The sequence below is a fragment of the Chlorocebus sabaeus genome, chromosome 9, assembly GCF_047675955.1.
Source record: "Chlorocebus sabaeus isolate Y175 chromosome 9, mChlSab1.0.hap1, whole genome shotgun sequence".
Lineage (NCBI taxonomy): Eukaryota > Metazoa > Chordata > Mammalia > Primates > Cercopithecidae > Chlorocebus > Chlorocebus sabaeus.
The window spans coordinates 77,402,172-77,421,070 of NC_132912.1; the positions used below are offsets into that span (position 1 = coordinate 77,402,172).

General features: G+C 37.2%; 1 protein-coding gene across 7 annotated transcripts in view; it reads left to right on the forward strand.

The window, feature by feature from the left end:
* Positions 1–18,899, forward strand: part of JMJD1C (jumonji domain containing 1C) — a 364,249-nt gene that overhangs the window by 307,809 nt on the left and 37,541 nt on the right. For 3 of the 7 annotated variants that reach the window (XM_007963314.3, XM_073019110.1, XM_038010366.2), the window contains 7 exons: positions 2,873–2,978; positions 5,821–5,945; positions 7,470–7,613; positions 7,711–7,903; positions 8,014–9,692; positions 13,943–14,115; positions 14,376–16,579. In XM_007963314.3, the coding sequence (XP_007961505.3) occupies positions 2,972–2,978; positions 5,821–5,945; positions 7,470–7,613; positions 7,711–7,903; positions 8,014–9,692; positions 13,943–14,115; positions 14,376–16,579 (4,525 nt within the window). In that variant the 5' untranslated portion in view covers positions 2,873–2,971. Of the gene's footprint in view, positions 1–2,872; positions 2,979–5,820; positions 5,946–7,469; positions 7,618–7,710; positions 7,904–8,013; positions 9,693–13,942; positions 14,116–14,375; positions 16,580–18,899 lie in introns of all 7 variants that reach the window. The other 4 variants (XM_038010370.2, XM_038010369.2, XM_038010371.2 and 1 more) reach the window with 3 other exon arrangements.

Below are 18,899 nucleotides of genomic sequence, written 5' to 3' on the forward strand. Positions count from 1 at the left end.
CCCCGTCTCTACTAAAAATATAAAACATTAGCCGGGCATGGTGGTGGGCACCTCTAATCCCAGGTACTCAGGAGGCTGAGGCAGGAGAATCTCTTGAACCCAGGAAGCGGAGGTTGCAGTGAAGCAAGATTGCACCACTGCACTCCAGCCTGGGCGACAGAGTGAGACTCCGTCTCAAAACAAAACAAAAAATATTTATAAATAAATGTTGAAGAAATAGATTATATATCCTAGTAGGTATAACTTGTAAAATTTCAACATAGGCAGCTGGTTTTATAGCCCATTATTTTAACCTGTTGAATAAATAAGATATAAATAAATGAGTTATAAGTTGTGAAATTTCAACACAGGCAACTGGTTATATAAACTGTACTTGTCTGCAAGGTATTGGCAGTGCTTCTTTAAAAACAGTTTATAGCCAGGCGTGGTGGCTCACACCTGTAATCGCCGCACTTTGGGAGGCCAAGGTGGGCAGATCGCTTGAGTCCAGGAGTTTGGACCACCCTGGTCAACGTGATGAAACCCTGTCTCTACTAAAAATACACAATTTAGTTGTGCATGGTGGCGTTCACCTGTAATCCCAGCTACACAGGAAGCTGAGACAGGAGAATCGCTTGAACTTGGGAGGCGAAGACTGCAGTGAGTCAAGATCATGCCCAGTACACTACGGGCTGGGCGAGAGTGAGACTGTCTCTGAAAATAAAACAGCACAGAAAAAACTGTTTATAATTCCCTATATTATGGAAAAGGTATATGGATGTTTATGTATGGAAGTTTTAAAGTGACAGACATTTTAAAAGAACTTGCTGTCAGAGATGTCTGAAATTAGTAATGGTTTTCCTTGTAAAATAGTTTTCTATGGGCCGGGTGTAGTGGCTCACGCCTATAATACCAATACTTTGGGAGGCCGAGGCAGGCAGATTACCTAAGGTCAGGAGTTCGAGACCAGCCTAACCAATATGATGAAACCCCGTCTCTACTAAAAATACAAAAATTAGCCAGGCATGGTGGTATGAGCCTGTAACCCTAGCTACTCGGGAGACTGAGACAGGAGAATCACTTGAACCTAGGAGGCGGAGGTTGCAGTGAGCCGAGACCACGCCATTGCACTCCAGCCTAGGCAACAAGAGCAAAATTCCATCTCAAAAAGAAAAAAAAAAAGTTTCCTGTGTTCTGTTTGTTATAGACTAGACTGTCAGCTGATGTGCATTAAGCGGGTTAGAGTCTGATAGGACTTTCTAAGTGTCCGCTGTATTATTGAGGGGGTGCAGAGAAAAGAGATTGCTAGCAAGTTTCTTTGCAAAGTAAAGAAAGACATGTTAATGCCCATTTTTTTTCCTTCCAAAATGACAGATTTTGCCTACTTATTTGTATGACATTTTTTCATTCTAGTATTTTCTTCTGCTATAAAGCAGTACTTCTATATATTTTCCAAGGAACATAGTTAATTAATTTGAAGGCCCTTACTTTGTCCTGTTGGCTTTCACTGTGTTTAGGTACATATCAGATAGAATATTTACCACAATATTACTCTAAAAATGCAGAGTAGTGCCTTAAAAGCAGTATGAGAAGGAAACATTATACCTGGATAGACTTTGAAGAGTAAAGTATGACCTACTTGATTAGGGGTCCTTTTTTATTTTTTACACTTCAACAACTTTTTGGCTTTTCAAAGTTGCCAAATTGTTTTTTATTCATCAGATATAGTTCACCTAGTTTAGCTCTTTTCTATTCACTGGTTTCCATGATCTACCTGTCCACTTTTTTTTTTTTTTTTTTGAGACGGAGTCTCACTCTGTCACCCAGGCTAGAGTGCAGTGGAGTGATCTCGGCTCACTGCAAGCTCCACCTGCTGGGTTCACACCATTCTCCTGCCTCAGGCTCCCGAATATCTGGGACTACAGGCACCTGCCACCACACCCAGCTAATTTTTTTGTATTTTTGGTAGAGACAGGGTTTCACCGTGTTAGGATGGTCTCGATCTCCTGACCTCGTGATCCGCCCACCTCGGCCTCCCAAAGTTGCTGGGATTACAGGCGTGAGCCACTGCACCTGGCCCTTCCTGTCCACTTTTAAAATAGCTGCCATTTGACAGTGCTGGTCTGTTATTCTTCCCAGCTACTCTCGTGTTACTGCGGCTGATCTCAACTGCAGAAGCAGCAGAGGTACTTAGAGAGAGAACAGAATGTCAGAGTCCAGCAAATTGTGGGACATCGTGTGATTGTGTGATTCACATCTCCAGTGAGAGAGAATCAGTTGTTTCTATGTCTAGATCCACCCTGTTATAAGAGTAATACCATCAATAATGTATTTTTGATTGTCTGGATGCTTTGGCGCTAGTTTCAAGAAATAAAAATTTTAGCAGTAAAATTACTGGTCAGATGACTGTGAGTAGAACTTAATTTGATGACATTTAAATTAGAACAGAATAAAAGTAGTTTCAAACTCTAGAGGTTAAGTATTATGGGAAGGTCAGTAAGTCATCTGTGTATATATCAGCATTAAAATGTTCACCTCAGTTCTTCTGCCAACACCCTTAAATGACCTGATGTTATTTGATTTGTATATTGCTTCCAACAGTGAATCCCTTAAAAAGATATGAATAAGGCTATACTTTAAAAGTTAGAAAACACATTAATTTCAGATTTTGACTTTAGGACATTGTTGTCAAGGGTCAAATCTTACCACAGATTAATTTCTTACGCTCTTTTGTTATACAGTTGCCAATGAAGTATAACTCATGAATTTGTGTTTTTGGTACATTTAGATCAAAGGAATTTTCTTCAGTCCTTAGAATGTATAGGAGGGAAAGTCTGTAACATTAATGGTAGGAGAGCGTAACATGGACCTTTCTTTTAATCTATAATTCTAGGACGACATAGACAGCCTAAACCCAGTTCTCAGGGACAACCCGCAGCTTCACGAGGAAGTGAAAGTCTGGGTAAAGGAACAAAAGGTTCAGGAGATTTTTATGCAAGGTAACTATTTTGAAGTTATGCATTAAAGTTTTTTGGATCTAGGCAACTTATCATATTTGGTTTTGGTTATTCAATTGTGTGCAATATAAATAGAAGGCCCAGTCCAATATTTTGAGTTATATATATCCAGGAAAATAATAGCAGAGTCATAATAATTTTCATAGAAAGTTGATAATTTCACAAGTTTATTAACTTATTTGAGCTAAATGCCTGTCATGAAATTACAGCCACACACAGGTGTTTTGTTGACAGAAAACTGCATATTATGGAATTCTTTAGGTGTAAGGAAGCATTGTTTGCAGTAGAGGGTTGCCCACAGCCACCATTTATTTCTTTTGAAGAATATTCTTCGTATCTGGTAAAAGTGGCCTATTTCATCAGTGCACCTTTTTCAGAAATTTACTAGTCTTTTGTTTCCTTTGTTTAGTATGTTAAAACATGTGACCTTCGAACCAGTGGGGTTTGATAATTTTTAGCAATGCCCATTTCTGTCAGTAAAATCATGTATTGTAAATACAGGCTTTTTGGAAATTGAATGGAAAGTGAGACAATATGGCATGAACAGTTGTCGAATGTCTTTGTGAATGGAATTTTGTTGTTAAATTCCCATGTTTATCTCAACCGTCAACTTCCATGCCATTAAGCATCAAGAGAGAATCCCAAAGCTGTTTGCTGTATATGGGCATGTACAGCAGTGGATCATCTACATATTTAATTCTTCCTAGGTTAAATATTCTTTAAACTTTTCTATGGAGAATTCCAAACACATACAAAAATAGAATATTTCAGTGAATCACCTATCTCCCAGCCCCAATAACTATCAAATCTTGACTGATCCTGTGTTGTCCATACCCCCTTCTATCAAATTTCAGACATCACCCTATTCTATCCTTTTTTTTTTTTTTTTTTTTTTGAAACGGAGTCTGGCTCTGCCGCCCAGGCTAGAGTACAGTGGCCAGATCTCAGCTCACTGCAAGCTCGGCCTCCCGGGTTTATGCCATTCTCCTGCCTCAGCCTCTCGAGTAGCTGGAACTACAGATGCCTACCACCACGCCCGGCTAGTTTTTGTATTTTTTAGTAGAGATGGGGTTTCACCGTGTTAACCAGGATGGTCTTGATCTCCTGACCTCGTGATCCGCCCATCTCGGCCTCCCAAAGTGCTGGGGGATTACAGGCTTGAGCCACCGCGCCCGGCTCTATCCATTTTTTAAAACAAAAAAATGCTGAAACATTATTCTGAAAAAAGTAATAGTTTTTAAATTTTAAATAGTAGGTATTTCAAGTTTTCATTTGTCTTACAAATGTCAAATATTTTAACAGGTTTGATTTGTTTTTTTAAAATCAAGGGATTCCGAAAAGGTCCACACATGGTGATTATTTGGTACATTCCCTTTGTTGCTCTTTTTGTTACCTTTCCTTGCAATTAATTTGTTGAAGAAACCAGGCAAATTGTATAAAAATAATATTTTGTTTCTGCATTGTATCCTTAGAGGAGAAAAGATTAAGGGGCAGTATAGTCCCTATTCATTCGATGCAGAATTATGTGAGGCTGACTCTAACCTATGTTAAGTAGTGGGAACAAACCAGTTTAAACTGTTTGTTAATGGGAATTGAAAACTGATCATATTTGAAGTTACTCTATAAGCATGTCCTATATTATTTAGAAAAATTAATACAAAGTCTTATTCTTCAATAGTTAGAAAAGACTGAAGTTTATATAATTGATATGGCTACTAAACTGTTTATGCATCACCTCCCTTAAATTATAGCCAGTCAACATCTTTACTTTTCTCTAGATGAATGTATTTAATTTACAGGTCATATGGAATACTTTCTACAGTTCATTGATTTATATATATATTTTTTAAAGCTGGCAAAGGATTGTTGAATCTGTTGTAACTGTAGAAGAAAGAACATCAGAAAAATAAATTCAGTCCCAGATCTTTGACTTAAAATTTTACCTAATCTGTCAACTTCTCATTTTCTTGATTTTTGTAAAAGGGCTAACAATACTTAAGAGAGAGAATTAAATAAGCACTTGAAAATTTTGAAAGCATTTTATAAATTATTAAGGTACAGCAGTTTTTTCCCTTTCAGTTCTTTGTTAAAGTATTTGATACCATTTTAATACCTGTGAATTAAAGATCATTTTCATCTCAGTATCCTCTTCTGTAGAGTGACTTGTTTTAGTAGACATATCTGAATATCTGTAGATAAATATCTTTAATATTTAATTTTTAAATTTTCTAATGGATAGCTATACAAGAATATCTTTTCAAAAAGTGAGTTTAACACCAAAGTGTACCATATTTTGTTAAAAATTTTTAGTGCTGTATGTATAAATTCACTTAGCCAATCTCTTTTTTAAGACTTTTAGCAGCTTTTCCTGGCTGTTATAGCAAATCAAAATTTGTAGTTGTTTATGGTAAAGTTTTGGCAACTAGAAGACTCAAACATCAAGTTGCAAGTTAACCTTTCTATTTCAACCATGTAAGTCAACTTCCGCAATCTTACTAAGTAGCTTTGTGACCTTACTGCATTCTACACTATTGTAACTTTGCATTTTGAACTGTTCTCTTATTAACTTGTGATCCTAGAAACCTTCCTTCTCTCTTATTTTATTTCTGTTGAATCAGGAAGTATGTAGGTCTAGTGCAGTGTATATAGTAACTTCAGAATGATTCATTTGAAAGGATATTTATTTACTTCTAAAACATTTTTTTGAAAACTGATAGTTGGATATATTACTATTATACACTAGCTCATGTTTCTTCTAAAAGGCAGTTATTAAATGAAAACGTCTCCATTTAAGTTATTTCTATTTCTTGTGTTTTTTTTTAAGGTCCTTATTCCTTAAATGGATACAGAGTGAGAGTATATAGACAAGACTCTGCCACCCAGTGGTTTACTGGCATAATTACTCATCATGATCTCTTCACCCGCACCATGATCGTTATGAATGATCAGGTAAATAGTTCGACTGATATTTTTATAGAGATTTTAAAAGTTCAGATCGTCTGTGCCCCCCAAAATACATCAACAATTTGATACTAAATAATTTTTTTCTCTATGGTTTTTGGTCCTGTAATTCTAGTAAGTTTAAGTGTATCTGATATTTCATAGAGGTCATTTCAGGTCATAGGGAGACAGTGATGCTCAATTTATTTCAACACTGATAAAATCAGTTCCTAAAATAGAGGCATTAAACTCTTTTAATTGATTAGTCTTTTTAAAATCCTTAGATCAGCTAAAATTTTCTTTCTCAGAGTTGCAGTTTTTCTGTCCCTCCAGTAATAAAAATGTTTCCCAAATCGTTTCTTTTCATCAGTGAAAACTTAAACACAAATGCTACAGTTCTTCAGATGTCAGTGTTGGTATGCTCAGTTAAGTTTTATGGTGAATCTTAAGGATTATAGGTTTCCTATGGAGTTTCTTTGTTTTGTTTTGTTTTGTTTTTGAGATGGAGTCTCACTCTGTCACCCAGGCTAGAATGCAGTGGCATGATCTCAGTCACTGTAAGCTCCGCCTCCTGGGTTCATGCCATTCTCCTGCCTCAGCCTCCTGAGTAGCTGGGACTACAGACACCCACCACCACACCCGGCTAATTTTTTTGTATTTTTAGTAGAGACGAGATTTCACCATATTACCAGGATGGTCTGGATCTCCTGACCTCATGATCCGCCCACCTCAGCCTCCCAAAGTGCTGGGATTACAGGCGTGAGCCACCGCGCCCGAATCCTATGGAGTCTTAAGTACCAGTCTGAAAGTCTTGAGATTTCAGGTTTTTTTTTTTAATACAAAAAATATTCATTTTTAAAGCTGTTGTTTATGTAGAAAAAAATAGATATTTATACCTTCCTGCCTGATTGGATTGTGGAGATTATCTGATAGAGCTCTTTTATACACAATTCAAAGTGAATACTTCGGTTAAAATGTAGATAAAATGCTAAATAAATGTTATTCTTTCATTGCGTTTGATTTTTTTCCCTAAAACAGTGACAAACTTTTACCTCTTAAAGTAGAAAACTGCCTTGAATTGTTAAAATAGTTTTAACCACATTTTAAAAATTATTCATTTGCACAATTTTTATCTTTTTCTTCTCCCTAGAGTCTACCACTGAGTTTTATTTTACAACTCCTTTTTGAAAATTACTTTCTGTTTTTAAAATACATTTCATATCTTGGCATCTGTGCTTTTGTAGTATCATTGTTGGCATCTGTATTCTTGATTAATACCCTTGTTTTTCAAGATGTACTTGCAGTAAATATATTTGCTTTTTAATTCTTGGTTAGCAGTTGAAATGGTAAGTTTCAGAATGTTAAAAAGGTAATTTTTTCTTAAGTGAATAAAGTAAATTATTGTAACAGAATCTTATAAATTAGGGATCCCAAGCTGATTTCTAAACATTTCTACCGAGTAAAGAAATTATACCAAATATTTGATTAGCTCATTCTATTTAATTTTTGTTTTTGTTTTGTATCATGGATTAGGTACTAGAACCACAGAATGTCGATCCTTCTATGGTTCAAATGACCTTTCTAGATGATGTTGTTCACTCTTTGTTAAAAGGTGAAAATATTGGCATTACATCACGACGCAGGTCTCGTGCCAATCAAAACGTCAACGCTGTTCACGTATGTATGTTATTAGGGATGGATTTCTGTAAAATATTTTTCCTTAGGCTAGTAGAAACCAGGCAGTAAACAATTACTGTTAATTGGTTGTTTTTAGAGCCATTATACACGTGCTCAAGCAAATAGTCCCAGACCAGCAATGAACTCCCAAGCTGCTGTACCAAAACAGAATACGCACCAGCAACAGCAACAAAGAAGTATCCGTCCAAATAAGAGGAAGGGCTCAGATAGCAGTATACCAGATGAAGAGAAGATGAAGGAGGAAAAATATGATTATATATCACGAGGCGGTAGGACCCACTTTTTTTTTTTTTAAGGGAATGAAAACAAAACAAAAATACATTTTAAAATATGCTTATTTAATGTGAAAAATAAGATTGTTCTTTCTTTAATCCTACAGAAAACCCTAAAGGTAAAAACAAACACTTGATGAATAAAAGAAGGAAACCTGAGGAGGATGAAAAGAAACTAAATATGAAAAGACTTCGAACTGACAATGTTTCAGACTTTTCTGAGAGCAGCGACTCAGAAAATTCAAATAAGAGAATAATAGATAATTCATCAGAACAGAAGTCAGAGAATGAATTGAAAAATAAAAATACTTCAAAAATAAATGGAGAAGAAGGAAAACCCCATAATAATGAGAAGGCAGGAGAAGAGACCCTAAAAGATAGCCAGCCTCCCTGGGATCAAATACAGGAAGATAAAAAACATGAAGAAACAGAGAAGCGGAAGTCTGTTGACACTCAACTTCAAGAAGATATGATTATCCATTCGTCAGAACAATCCACAGTTTCTGATCATAATTCTAATGATTTACTTCCTCAGGAATGCAGTATGGAAAAAACACATACCATGGAATTACTACCAAAGGAGAAGTTTGTATCCAGACCACCCACACCAAAATGTGTTATTGATATTACAAATGACACTAATTTAGAAAAGGTGGCTCAGGAAAACTCAAGTACCTTTGGCCTTCAGACACTTCAGAAAATGGATCCTAATGTTAGTGATTCAAAACACTCTATTGCAAATGCAAAATTCTTGGAAACAGCAAAACAAGATTCTGACCAGAGCTGGGTCAGTGATGTAGTTAAAGTGGATCTTACCCAATCAAGTGTTACAAATGCTTCTTCAGGAAATGATCACTTGAACATGGAAAAAGAGAAGTATGTCTCTTACATTTCTCCTTTAAGTGCAGTTTCTGTCATGGAAGATAAGCTGCATAAGCGAAGTCCACCTCCAGAGACTATAAAATCTAAACTTAATACTTCAGTAGATACTCACAAGATAAAATCCAGTCCGTCACCTGAAGTTGTTAAACCCAAAATAACTCATTCTCCTGATTCTGTAAAGTCTAAGACCACTTATGTGAACAGCCAAGCTACTGGTGAAAGAAGACTGGCAAATAAGATAGAACATGAGCTGTCAAGATGCAGTTTTCATCCAATTCCTACTCGAAGCAGTACATTAGAAACTACAAAGAGTCCACTTATCATTGATAAAAATGAGCATTTTACAGTTTACAGAGATCCTGCACTTATCGGGTCAGAAACAGGAGCTAATCATATTTCACCTTTCCTAAGCCAGCATCCTTTTCCTCTTCACTCCTCATCTCATAGAACCTGTTTAAATCCAGGTACCCATCATCCTGCCTTAACTCCTGCACCCCATTTACTAGCCGGATCATCTAGTCAAACTCCATTACCTACCATTAACACTCATCCTCTGACTAGTGGTCCACACCATGCTGTTCATCACCCTCATTTACTTCCCACTGTGTTACCTGGAGTGCCTACTGCCTCCTTACTTGGTGGCCACCCACGACTAGAGAGTGCTCATGCCAGCAGCTTGAGCCACTTAGCACTAGCACACCAGCAACAACAACAGTTGTTACAGCACCAGTCACCTCATCTTCTTGGACAAGCCCATCCTTCTGCTTCATATAATCAGCTTGGACTTTATCCAATTATTTGGCAGTATCCAAATGGAACACATGCATACTCAGGACTCGGTTTGCCTTCTTCTAAGTGGGTTCACCCAGAAAATGCAGTTAATGCTGAAGCTTCATTAAGGAGGGTAAGTTACACTGTAGTTTGCCACATATCAATATAAATGAACATGTACAGGTGCTTTTTCAATATTCCATCTATTTTTTAGGTCATTTCCTATTATAAAATATGTTAGAACTTTTCGGTTGTTTTTCCATACGCTTAGTAACCTCAAGAGTGGGAGCTGAAACCTCAGAAAAGCCTGTTTATAAAAAGAGTTAGGTTAAGGAAGTAAAACTTTATAGATTGTAATATTTATTATACATATAAATTTTGGGTATATTTTCTTTTTTTCTTTTTTCTTTTTTGAGATGGAGTCTCACTCTGTCACTTGGGCTAGAATGCAGTGACATCATCTTGGGTCACTGCAACCTCTGCCTCCTGGGTTCAAGCGATTCTTCTGCCTTAGCCTCCTGAGTGAGTAGCTGGGATTACAGGTACCTGCCACCATGCCTGGCAAATTTTTGTATTTTTAGTAGAGACAGGGTTTTACCATGTTGGGCAGGCTGGTCTTGAACTCCTGACCTTGTGATCCACCTGTCTCGGCCTCCCAGAGTGCTGGGATTACAGGCATGAGCCACCGTGCCTAGTTGATTTTTGGTATAAAAATTATACCAAATTATGCATAATTATAATTATACAATAATTATGTGATAATTATAATATATAATACAAATTATACATAATTGTTTTGCTCAGCCAAATTCCCAGAAATGAAATTTCTAAAATTTATATAAAATTGTAAGGCTTTTGATATATATTATCAAATTATTCTTAAAAACAAATTATTATATTCTCCAGATGTATATTTGTATATTAATGGTATAGTACAATGTTTGACTATTTAACCCCCTTGTTCCCTTAAGGGTGTTCAAGGTTGCAGATTCCCAGTATTTGAGGGTAAAGCTGCAGCTGAGATTTTGTCTGCCTAACACAGTATTGCTGAAGGTGGTGGTATAAGGCTCTTGTTCATTCATGAGCTATGTGGTTTCTATAGCAAATTCATTTTTACACTAAAAAATGGTTATTGAGAGCAGTACTTGCCCCGGTATAAAAAATGGAAAAATTGATATCACTTTTAAACTCCCAGGAGACAGCCTTGTCCTTTGTACATCCTAGGATGCTCATCAAGTATCCCCCAGAATCTCTTTTTAACACCTTGTTTGTTTTCGTGGTTAAAAAACACACACTAACATAACATTAAATGTGCCATCTTAAACATTTTTAAGTATACAGTTCAGTAGTGTTAAGTACGTATGTTCACATTGTTGTGCAGCAGGTCTCTAGAACTTTTTCATCTTGTAAAACTGAAAGTATAACCATTAAACACTAATTCCCCTTCCCCGCCAGCCCTTGGCAACCGCCTTTCTTCTGTTTCTGTGGTTTTCATGACTTTAGATACTTTCTGTGAGTAGAATCATAGAATATTTATCCTTTTGTTACTGGCTTATTTAGTTTACTACAATATTCTTGAGGTTCATCCATGTTGCAACATGTGACAGGATTTTCTTCTTATTTGAGGCTGTATAATATTCCACTGTATGTGCGTGCCCTGTTTTCTTTCTCCATTCATCTGTCTGTGGACACTTGCATTGCTTTCACCTCTTGGCCATTGTGAATAATGCTACAGTGAACATGGGTGTTTTTTTTGTTTGTTTTTTTGTGGGGTTTTTTTTGAGACGGGGTCTTGCTCTGTCACCCAAGCTCTAGAGTACGGTGGCGCGATCTCGGCTCACTGCAACCTCTGCCTCACATGGGTGTTTTTAACACCTTAATGTTATCTTTTTTGACAGCTTTCTAAAGTAAAGTGAGATCACAGTTGGGGGTGGTGATTTAGAAGGCAATTTTAGTGACTGTCTCTTTTACTCAGGGATAATATTTTTTACATATAACATTATTGATGCCAATAGATAAAAGCATGCTGTTCGTCATGCCAAAAGTTTGTGAAAGGAGAGATTATGTTTTGGGTAGACAGTGGCCACGAGTCTCCTTATCATTCCCAAGTTGTGATGGATACACTTTTTTTTTTTTTTTTTAGATGGAGTCTCACTCTGTTGCGAGGCTGGAGTACAGTGATGCAATCTCAGCTCACTGCAGCCTCCGCCTCCTGGGTTCAAGTGATTCTCCTGCCTCAGCCTCCCAAGTAGCTGGGACTACAGGTTTGCAACACCACACCTGGCTAATTTTTTGTATTTGTAGTAGAGACGAGGTTTCACCGTGCTGGCCAGGCTGTTCTCAAACTCCTGACCTCAAGTGATCCGCCTGCCTCGGCCTCTCAAAGTGCTGGGATTACAGGCATGAGCCATCAAGCCCAACCATGTGATGGATTAACTTTGATGACAAGAGGCACCAAATGGTTGATGCTACATCTTGCATAAGGTCTACCAGTTTTGAAAGATGTTTCCTGTGGTTTATTCCTGTTGCAAACATGGACTCCTTTTGGCTCTACTTTCATATGACCTTTGGCATTTAATGAAGTCTCACCAGTGATCCCCACAGTTTATTCTGCACCAGCATCACCACATTTGAGGTTGACAAGATCTCAGTTCGAGAATTATGCTGCCATTGATCACAAGCTTCCCATTACCATTTTGGAGGGTGCTGTTGATCTTGCAGTAGATGGGAGTCCTACTAGAACCTGTATGTTACATAGTCAAACTCAGTGAAGAATCACTAATCACTATATTATCCTCTTTACCAGAATAGAAAGCAGGCCTGGTGGTCCAAGTGCCCTACTGCACTCAGATTATTAATTCAAGGTTTCTGTTTTTATTGTTGCACTCACATTTTTATTCTGACCCTTCACTCTCATGTCATTAACGTAGCTGCAGCTGCACAAAGATAAGCTAGCTAGAGGAACCCAGGGTAGCCAAGAGCTTGCTAAAGATTTGTGTCTTTTTTCTTAATATCCAAACTCTGGAAAACGGATTTAAGTAACTTAAAAATGGCTTGGAAAGGAGCAATACTCAGTATGTGTCACATATATATGGACTTAGACCATGTCTGTCTAGCCTACGTGTTTATAAGTACATAAAATATTTTACTAACTGGTCATAAATGTGTTAAACTAAAAACAAGTGTATCGGATTTTTATTTGTTGTATAAAATTAGAGCATAAAGGAGTAAATTTGAATAGCATTTTGAGCAAAAAATAAAAATGTCTTACCCTCTACTGTTGACCAAAAGTGAAGAAACAATACAGGCATAAGACACTATTATTAAGAAATAATTTTGAATGGCATTTTATAGATCAAAACTTTGTTGTCATTGCCATAATTGATTGCTGTTTAAGATTTCTGGATCTTCTAGAACTGAGGTCGTTTGAGACACATATTTGATCCTTATGTGTATATTTATGTATTTTTCTCTTATGTGGGGTTTATGGCTATAGTGTGTTTTTAATCTAATTTCATAGCAGTATATTTTTGGCATGATATATTGCTTTTGCATTATTTTAAGAAGTAAAATGTGTTCCCTTTGTTAGGGAATAAATTAGAGAAAATACAAAAGAGGTTGTATTTTCCTGCTATTTGACTGTCATCCTATTAACAAATTCATAAAACATGTTCTGGAAGAATGTCAGTGAGTCAGAATATAGAAAAATCCTTAAGCATGTAATCAGCTGCATGTCTCGATGTAGAGGTTGCTGTCACCCTATATTTCAGTTACGAGACAGGCAGCATATTGATGTAAAAAATTAACTTTATTAGACCTCTATACCTCCAAGGTTAATGGTCCAATCTTGTTTATAGCTTAGAGTGAAATGGGGAGTGCATTTGGGTTTTGAAATGTAATTATCTGCCAGTTGTCAGTAAATTGTTACATTGGAAAAGTTAATTATTTTTGTTGACAAAAATTGACAGATTAATTTGGTTATAATTTCTAATTCTGGTGAAATGTGTTTTAGGAATATTCTGTTTTTACTGTTGGCAATATATATTCTTTTGCTGTTAAAATCTTAGGAAATCATATAAGCTAGGTTCTGTAAATGGCATTTATAGTAAATTAAAGGCACTGATTTCAAGATCTATTTTTAGTAAGATGACAATAAGTTATTCTTTAATACTGATTATGATATGGAAAAATCTGTATAATTATGGTATTATTTGACTATTTCTCATAAGATGTATTTAGAAAAAGTTACAAGTTTCCCAAATAAGCTGCTATTTGAATGAACTCATAAACCACCAAGATCATACCCAGTCCTACTGTGACATGGTGTTTAGCTTTTTCTAGTAACTGAAATCTAGGTTTTTTGTTTTGTTTTGTTTTTAATAGAATTCTCCCAGTCCTTGGCTACATCAGCCCACCCCTGTGACCTCAGCAGATGGTATTGGATTACTTAGTCACATTCCTGTCAGACCTTCCAGTGCAGAGCCTCATCGGCCTCTTAAAATTACAGCCCATTCCAGTCCACCACTGACAAAAACTTTAGTAGATCATCATAAGGAGTAAGTTCACCAATGCTTAAAAATTATAAATACCTTGTTCATAATTTTTCTTAATTCGCCTTTTAAACAGTTAATTTTAAGTTAACACATATCTTAAGATTAGGCTTGTTCTGTTTTGATATTTCTTCACATTTGTTATAATAATAGAGTACATGCAAAGATGTCTTTTACTTTCATAGTAGAATGATATTGCATAGAAGCTATCTTTGTATTTTGCAAGAAAAAGTGGTTACAGAAATATTTGTGTATTTTCTTTACAGAGAATTAGAAAGGAAAGCTTTTATGGAACCATTACGGTCTGTTGCATCCACATCAGCAAAAAATGACCTGGATCTAAATAGGTCACAGACTGGAAAAGATTGTCACTTACATAGGCATTTTGTGGATCCAGTATTAAATCAATTACAGAGACCACCCCAGGAGACTGGAGAGAGATTAAACAAATACAAAGAGGAACACCGTCGAATTCTTCAAGAAAGTATTGATGTTGCTCCCTTTACAACTAAAATCAAGGGACTTGAGGGTGAGAGAGAGAATTATTCCAGAGTGGCATCATCGTCGTCCAGTCCTAAAAGCCATGTTATCAAACAAGATATGGATGTAGAACGCTCAGTATCAGATCTTTATAAAATGAAGCACTCAGTGCCTCAGAGTTTACCCCAAAGTAACTATTTCACTACATTGTCTAATAGTGTGGTCAATGAACCACCAAGATCATACCCATCCAAAGAAATTTCAAATATTTATGGTGATAAACAGAGTAATGCTCTTGCAGCAGCAGCAGCTAATCCTCAAACTCTGACTTCATTTATAACATCTCTTTCAAAGCCTCCACCTTTGATTAAACACCAACCAGAAAGTGAAGGTTTAGTAGGCAAGATACCAGAACATCTTCCTCATCAGATTGCATCTCACTCAGTAACAGCCTTCAGAAATGACTGTAGGAGTCCTACCCATTTGACAGTTTCTTCTACAAATACACTCCGCAGTATGCCTGCATTACATAGAGCACCAGTATTTCACCCACCAATCCATCACAGCCTGGAAAGAAAGGAAGGCAGCTATAGTAGCCTTTCCCCTCCAACTTTAACTCCTGTGATGCCAGTAAATGCTGGTGGTAAAATTCAAGAGTCACAGAAGCCTCCAACTCTAATACCCGAGCCAAAAGACTCTCAGGCAAATTTTAAGAGTTCTTCAGAACAGAGTTTGACAGAGATGTGGAGACCTAATAATAACCTCAGCAAAGAGAAAACCGAATGGCATGTGGAGAAAAGCAGCGGAAAGTTACAGGCTGCTATGGCATCTGTCATTGTGCGTCCATCTTCTAGTACAAAAACTGATAGTATGCCAGCAGTGCAGTTAGCTTCTAAAGATCGAGTTAGTGAAAGATCTTCAGCTGGGGCACATAAAACAGATTGCCTCAAACTAGCAGAAGCCGGAGAAACTGGAAGAATCATTTTGCCAAATGTGAATTCAGACAGTGTTCACACAAAATCTGAAAAAAACTTTCAGGCTGTCTCACAGGGCAGTGTTCCCAGTTCAGTCATGTCTGTAAATACAATGTGTAATACCAAAACGGATGTAATCACATCTGCTGCCGATACTACCAGTGTTTCCAGCTGGGGTGGTTCAGAAGCAATTTCTTCTTTATCAAATACCATTTTGGCCTCTACATCATCAGAATGTACATCTTCAAAAAGTGTCAGTCAGCCAGTGGCTCAAAAACAAGAATGCAAGGTCAGCACCACAGCACCAGTTACGTTAGCCAGTAGTAAGACAGGAAGTGTTGTTCAACCCAGTTCTGGGTTCTCAGGCACAACTGATTTTATCCATTTAAAAAAGCACAAGGCAGCATTGGCTGCAGCTCAGTATAAAAGTAGTAATGTCAGTGAGATTGAACCTAATGCTATAAAAAGTCAGACACTTTCAGCCTCCCTTCCTCTTGATAGCACTGTAATCTGTAGTACAATTAACAAAGCAAACTCTGTAGGAAATGGGCAAGCTTCCCAGACAAGTCAACCAAACTACCATACTAAACTGAAAAAGGCCTGGCTCACCAGACATTCAGAAGAAGATAAAAATACTAATAAAATGGAAAATTCAGGGAATTCTGTATCAGAAATTATTAAGCCATGTTCTGTCAACTTAATAGCCTCTACATCTAGTGATATACAAAATAGTGTAGATAGTAAGATCATAGTTGATAAATATGTAAAAGATGATAAAGTCAATAGGAGAAAAGCCAAAAGAACTTATGAATCTGGCTCTGAAAGTGGAGACTCAGATGAAAGTGAAAGCAAGTCAGAGCAAAGGACTAAAAGACAACCTAAGCCAACTTACAAAAAGAAGCAAAATGATTTGCAGAAGAGAAAAGGTGAAATAGAAGAAGATTTGAAACCCAATGGAGTTCTCAGCAGGAGTGCCAAAGAAAAAAGTAAACTGAAGTTGCAAAGCAACAGTAATAGTAAGTCAGTTACTTTGTTTTATCTCAGGTAAAATGGGCTGAATGTTTTAGCTGAATTAGTGTGCTGCTTTAAAGATCAGTGAGCTTAAAGGCATCCTTTGTCTTCATTTGCATGCCTTAGCTTTATGTATATGCTCATTGATCTCGTTTCTACATTTCACAAACATTTCCCCTTTAAGAGGAAATGAGAGAACACTTATTCCTCCATTTTTAAAGACTTGTAGAAATATATGTTTTACCTGACAGTCATTGTAGGTAATTTGCATAACTCAGCGTGGAATTTAGTAGTTACTCGTATTTTGGCCATTTTTAAGAATTGTCAAAATGCAGTTATGGCTGTCACACCAAAAGTGGATTCGTAATGTCAGCTAAGATATTTACCTCTACCAAGATGTAGTCAGGAAAGAAATTCTACTCACATACACATATTTTGAGGCACATTTCTAGAAGACAGTTACACTTGTCCCTGGGTATACCTGTGGGGGATTGGTTTCAGGGCCCCCCCCACGGATACCAAAATTCACAGATGTGCACATCCCTTATATAAAATAGCATAGTACAGTCATGTGCTGCATAACAACTTTTCAGTCAGTGACAGAATGCACAGCTGGGTACAGTGGCTCACTCCTGTAATCCCATCAGTTTGGGAAGCTGAGGCAGGAGGATCACTTGAGCTGGGGTGGTTGAAGCTGCAGTGAGCCATGACTGCACCACTGCACTCCAGCCTGGGCAACAGAGCAAGACCATGTCTCAAAAAATAAACAAAAAATGATGAAATGTATATATGACAGTGGTCTCGTGAGATTGTAAGACTATGTTTTTATTATACCTTTTTCTTTGTTTAGATACGTAAATACTTTGTGTTACAATTATCTGTAGTATAAAGTACAGTAAATACTGTACAGCTTTGTAAGCTGGGTTTGTGTAAGTACATTCTATGAAGTTCCCACAATGAGGAAATTGCCTAATAGTGTATGACTATATTTGCATGAAACCTACACACATCCTCCCATATACTTTAAATCATCTCTAGATTCCTTATAATGCCTAACACAATCCTTACACATCACTTCATTCATGCAGGATTGAACATAGTACTCTGCACATGGCAAGTTAAAGTTTTGCTTTTTTGGAACTTTGTAGAATATTTTTTTCTCTTGAGTATTTTTGATCCATGGTAGGTTGAACCCATGGGTTTAGAACCCACAGTTAATGGAGGGCCAATTTTACTTCAGAGTAATATGAATGTGGACTATATTTCACTCTTATATCATCTGGTGACAAAATGGGAAGCTTATGGAAATTATTATCTATTTAATGCTGCTCATTCAAACAGTCCTTAATGGGTAAAAATTAACATAAGGGGAGGCTTGTGGTTTTGTGTATTCATTTCGATGTTAAAGAATTGCCAAATTAGGGCCGGGCGCGGTGGCTCAAGCCTGTAATCCCAGCACTTTGGGAGGCCGAGACGGGCGGATCACGAGGTCAGGAGATCGAGACCATCCTGGCTAACACGGTGAAACCCCGTCTCTACTAAAAATACAAAAAACTAGCCGGGCGAGGTGGCGGGCGCCTGTAGTCCCAGCTACTCCGGAGGCTGAGGCAGGAGAATGGCATAAACCCGGGAGGCGGAGCTTGCAGTGAGCTGAGATCCGGCCACTGCAGTCCAGCCCGGGCTACAGAGCAAGACTCCGTCTCAAAAAAAAAAAAAAAAAAAAAAAAAGAATTGCCAAATTAATAGCTTCAAAACTGATTTTATATCCTTTGTGGCTACAGCTGGACAAACTAAGGAATACTTAACGGTAATATTCACTATAAAGTGTTTCTATATCATTTTACTGTAGTAGTAGTTTTTCTCAGTTTGCTTATTTCTTTTTAGGTATGTTGCACAATGCAGAAAGCACTTAGTTTCACTATGTCCGTGTGTTCATCCACATACAATGTGTGAAATATCTGTGACAGTGTGGACACTCAAGAAGTACTTTCACAAGCACTTGGATGCTTGAAGGCTCCCATTTGTGCTTTTTAACTGAATGAGGTTTTCCCACATGCCTGTGTGGAAACCAGAGGCAAAGTGAAGGAGAGGAAAACAAGAGGATGGAGTCATAGAAAAGGACAGTCAGAAAGTGAAAGAACAAAGGACAAACTCAACTAGAGCCAGAGACTGACAGACTGAAATGCAAGCATAGTCAGAAGACAGAGAGGGGGATTAACATCGAAGGATACCTGCCATTTACTTGAATATTGGATTATATACAGAGTTGCTTTTTCTTATGTGTTCCCCTTACTCTCCCTCACTGCCCCCATGAATTCATAATAG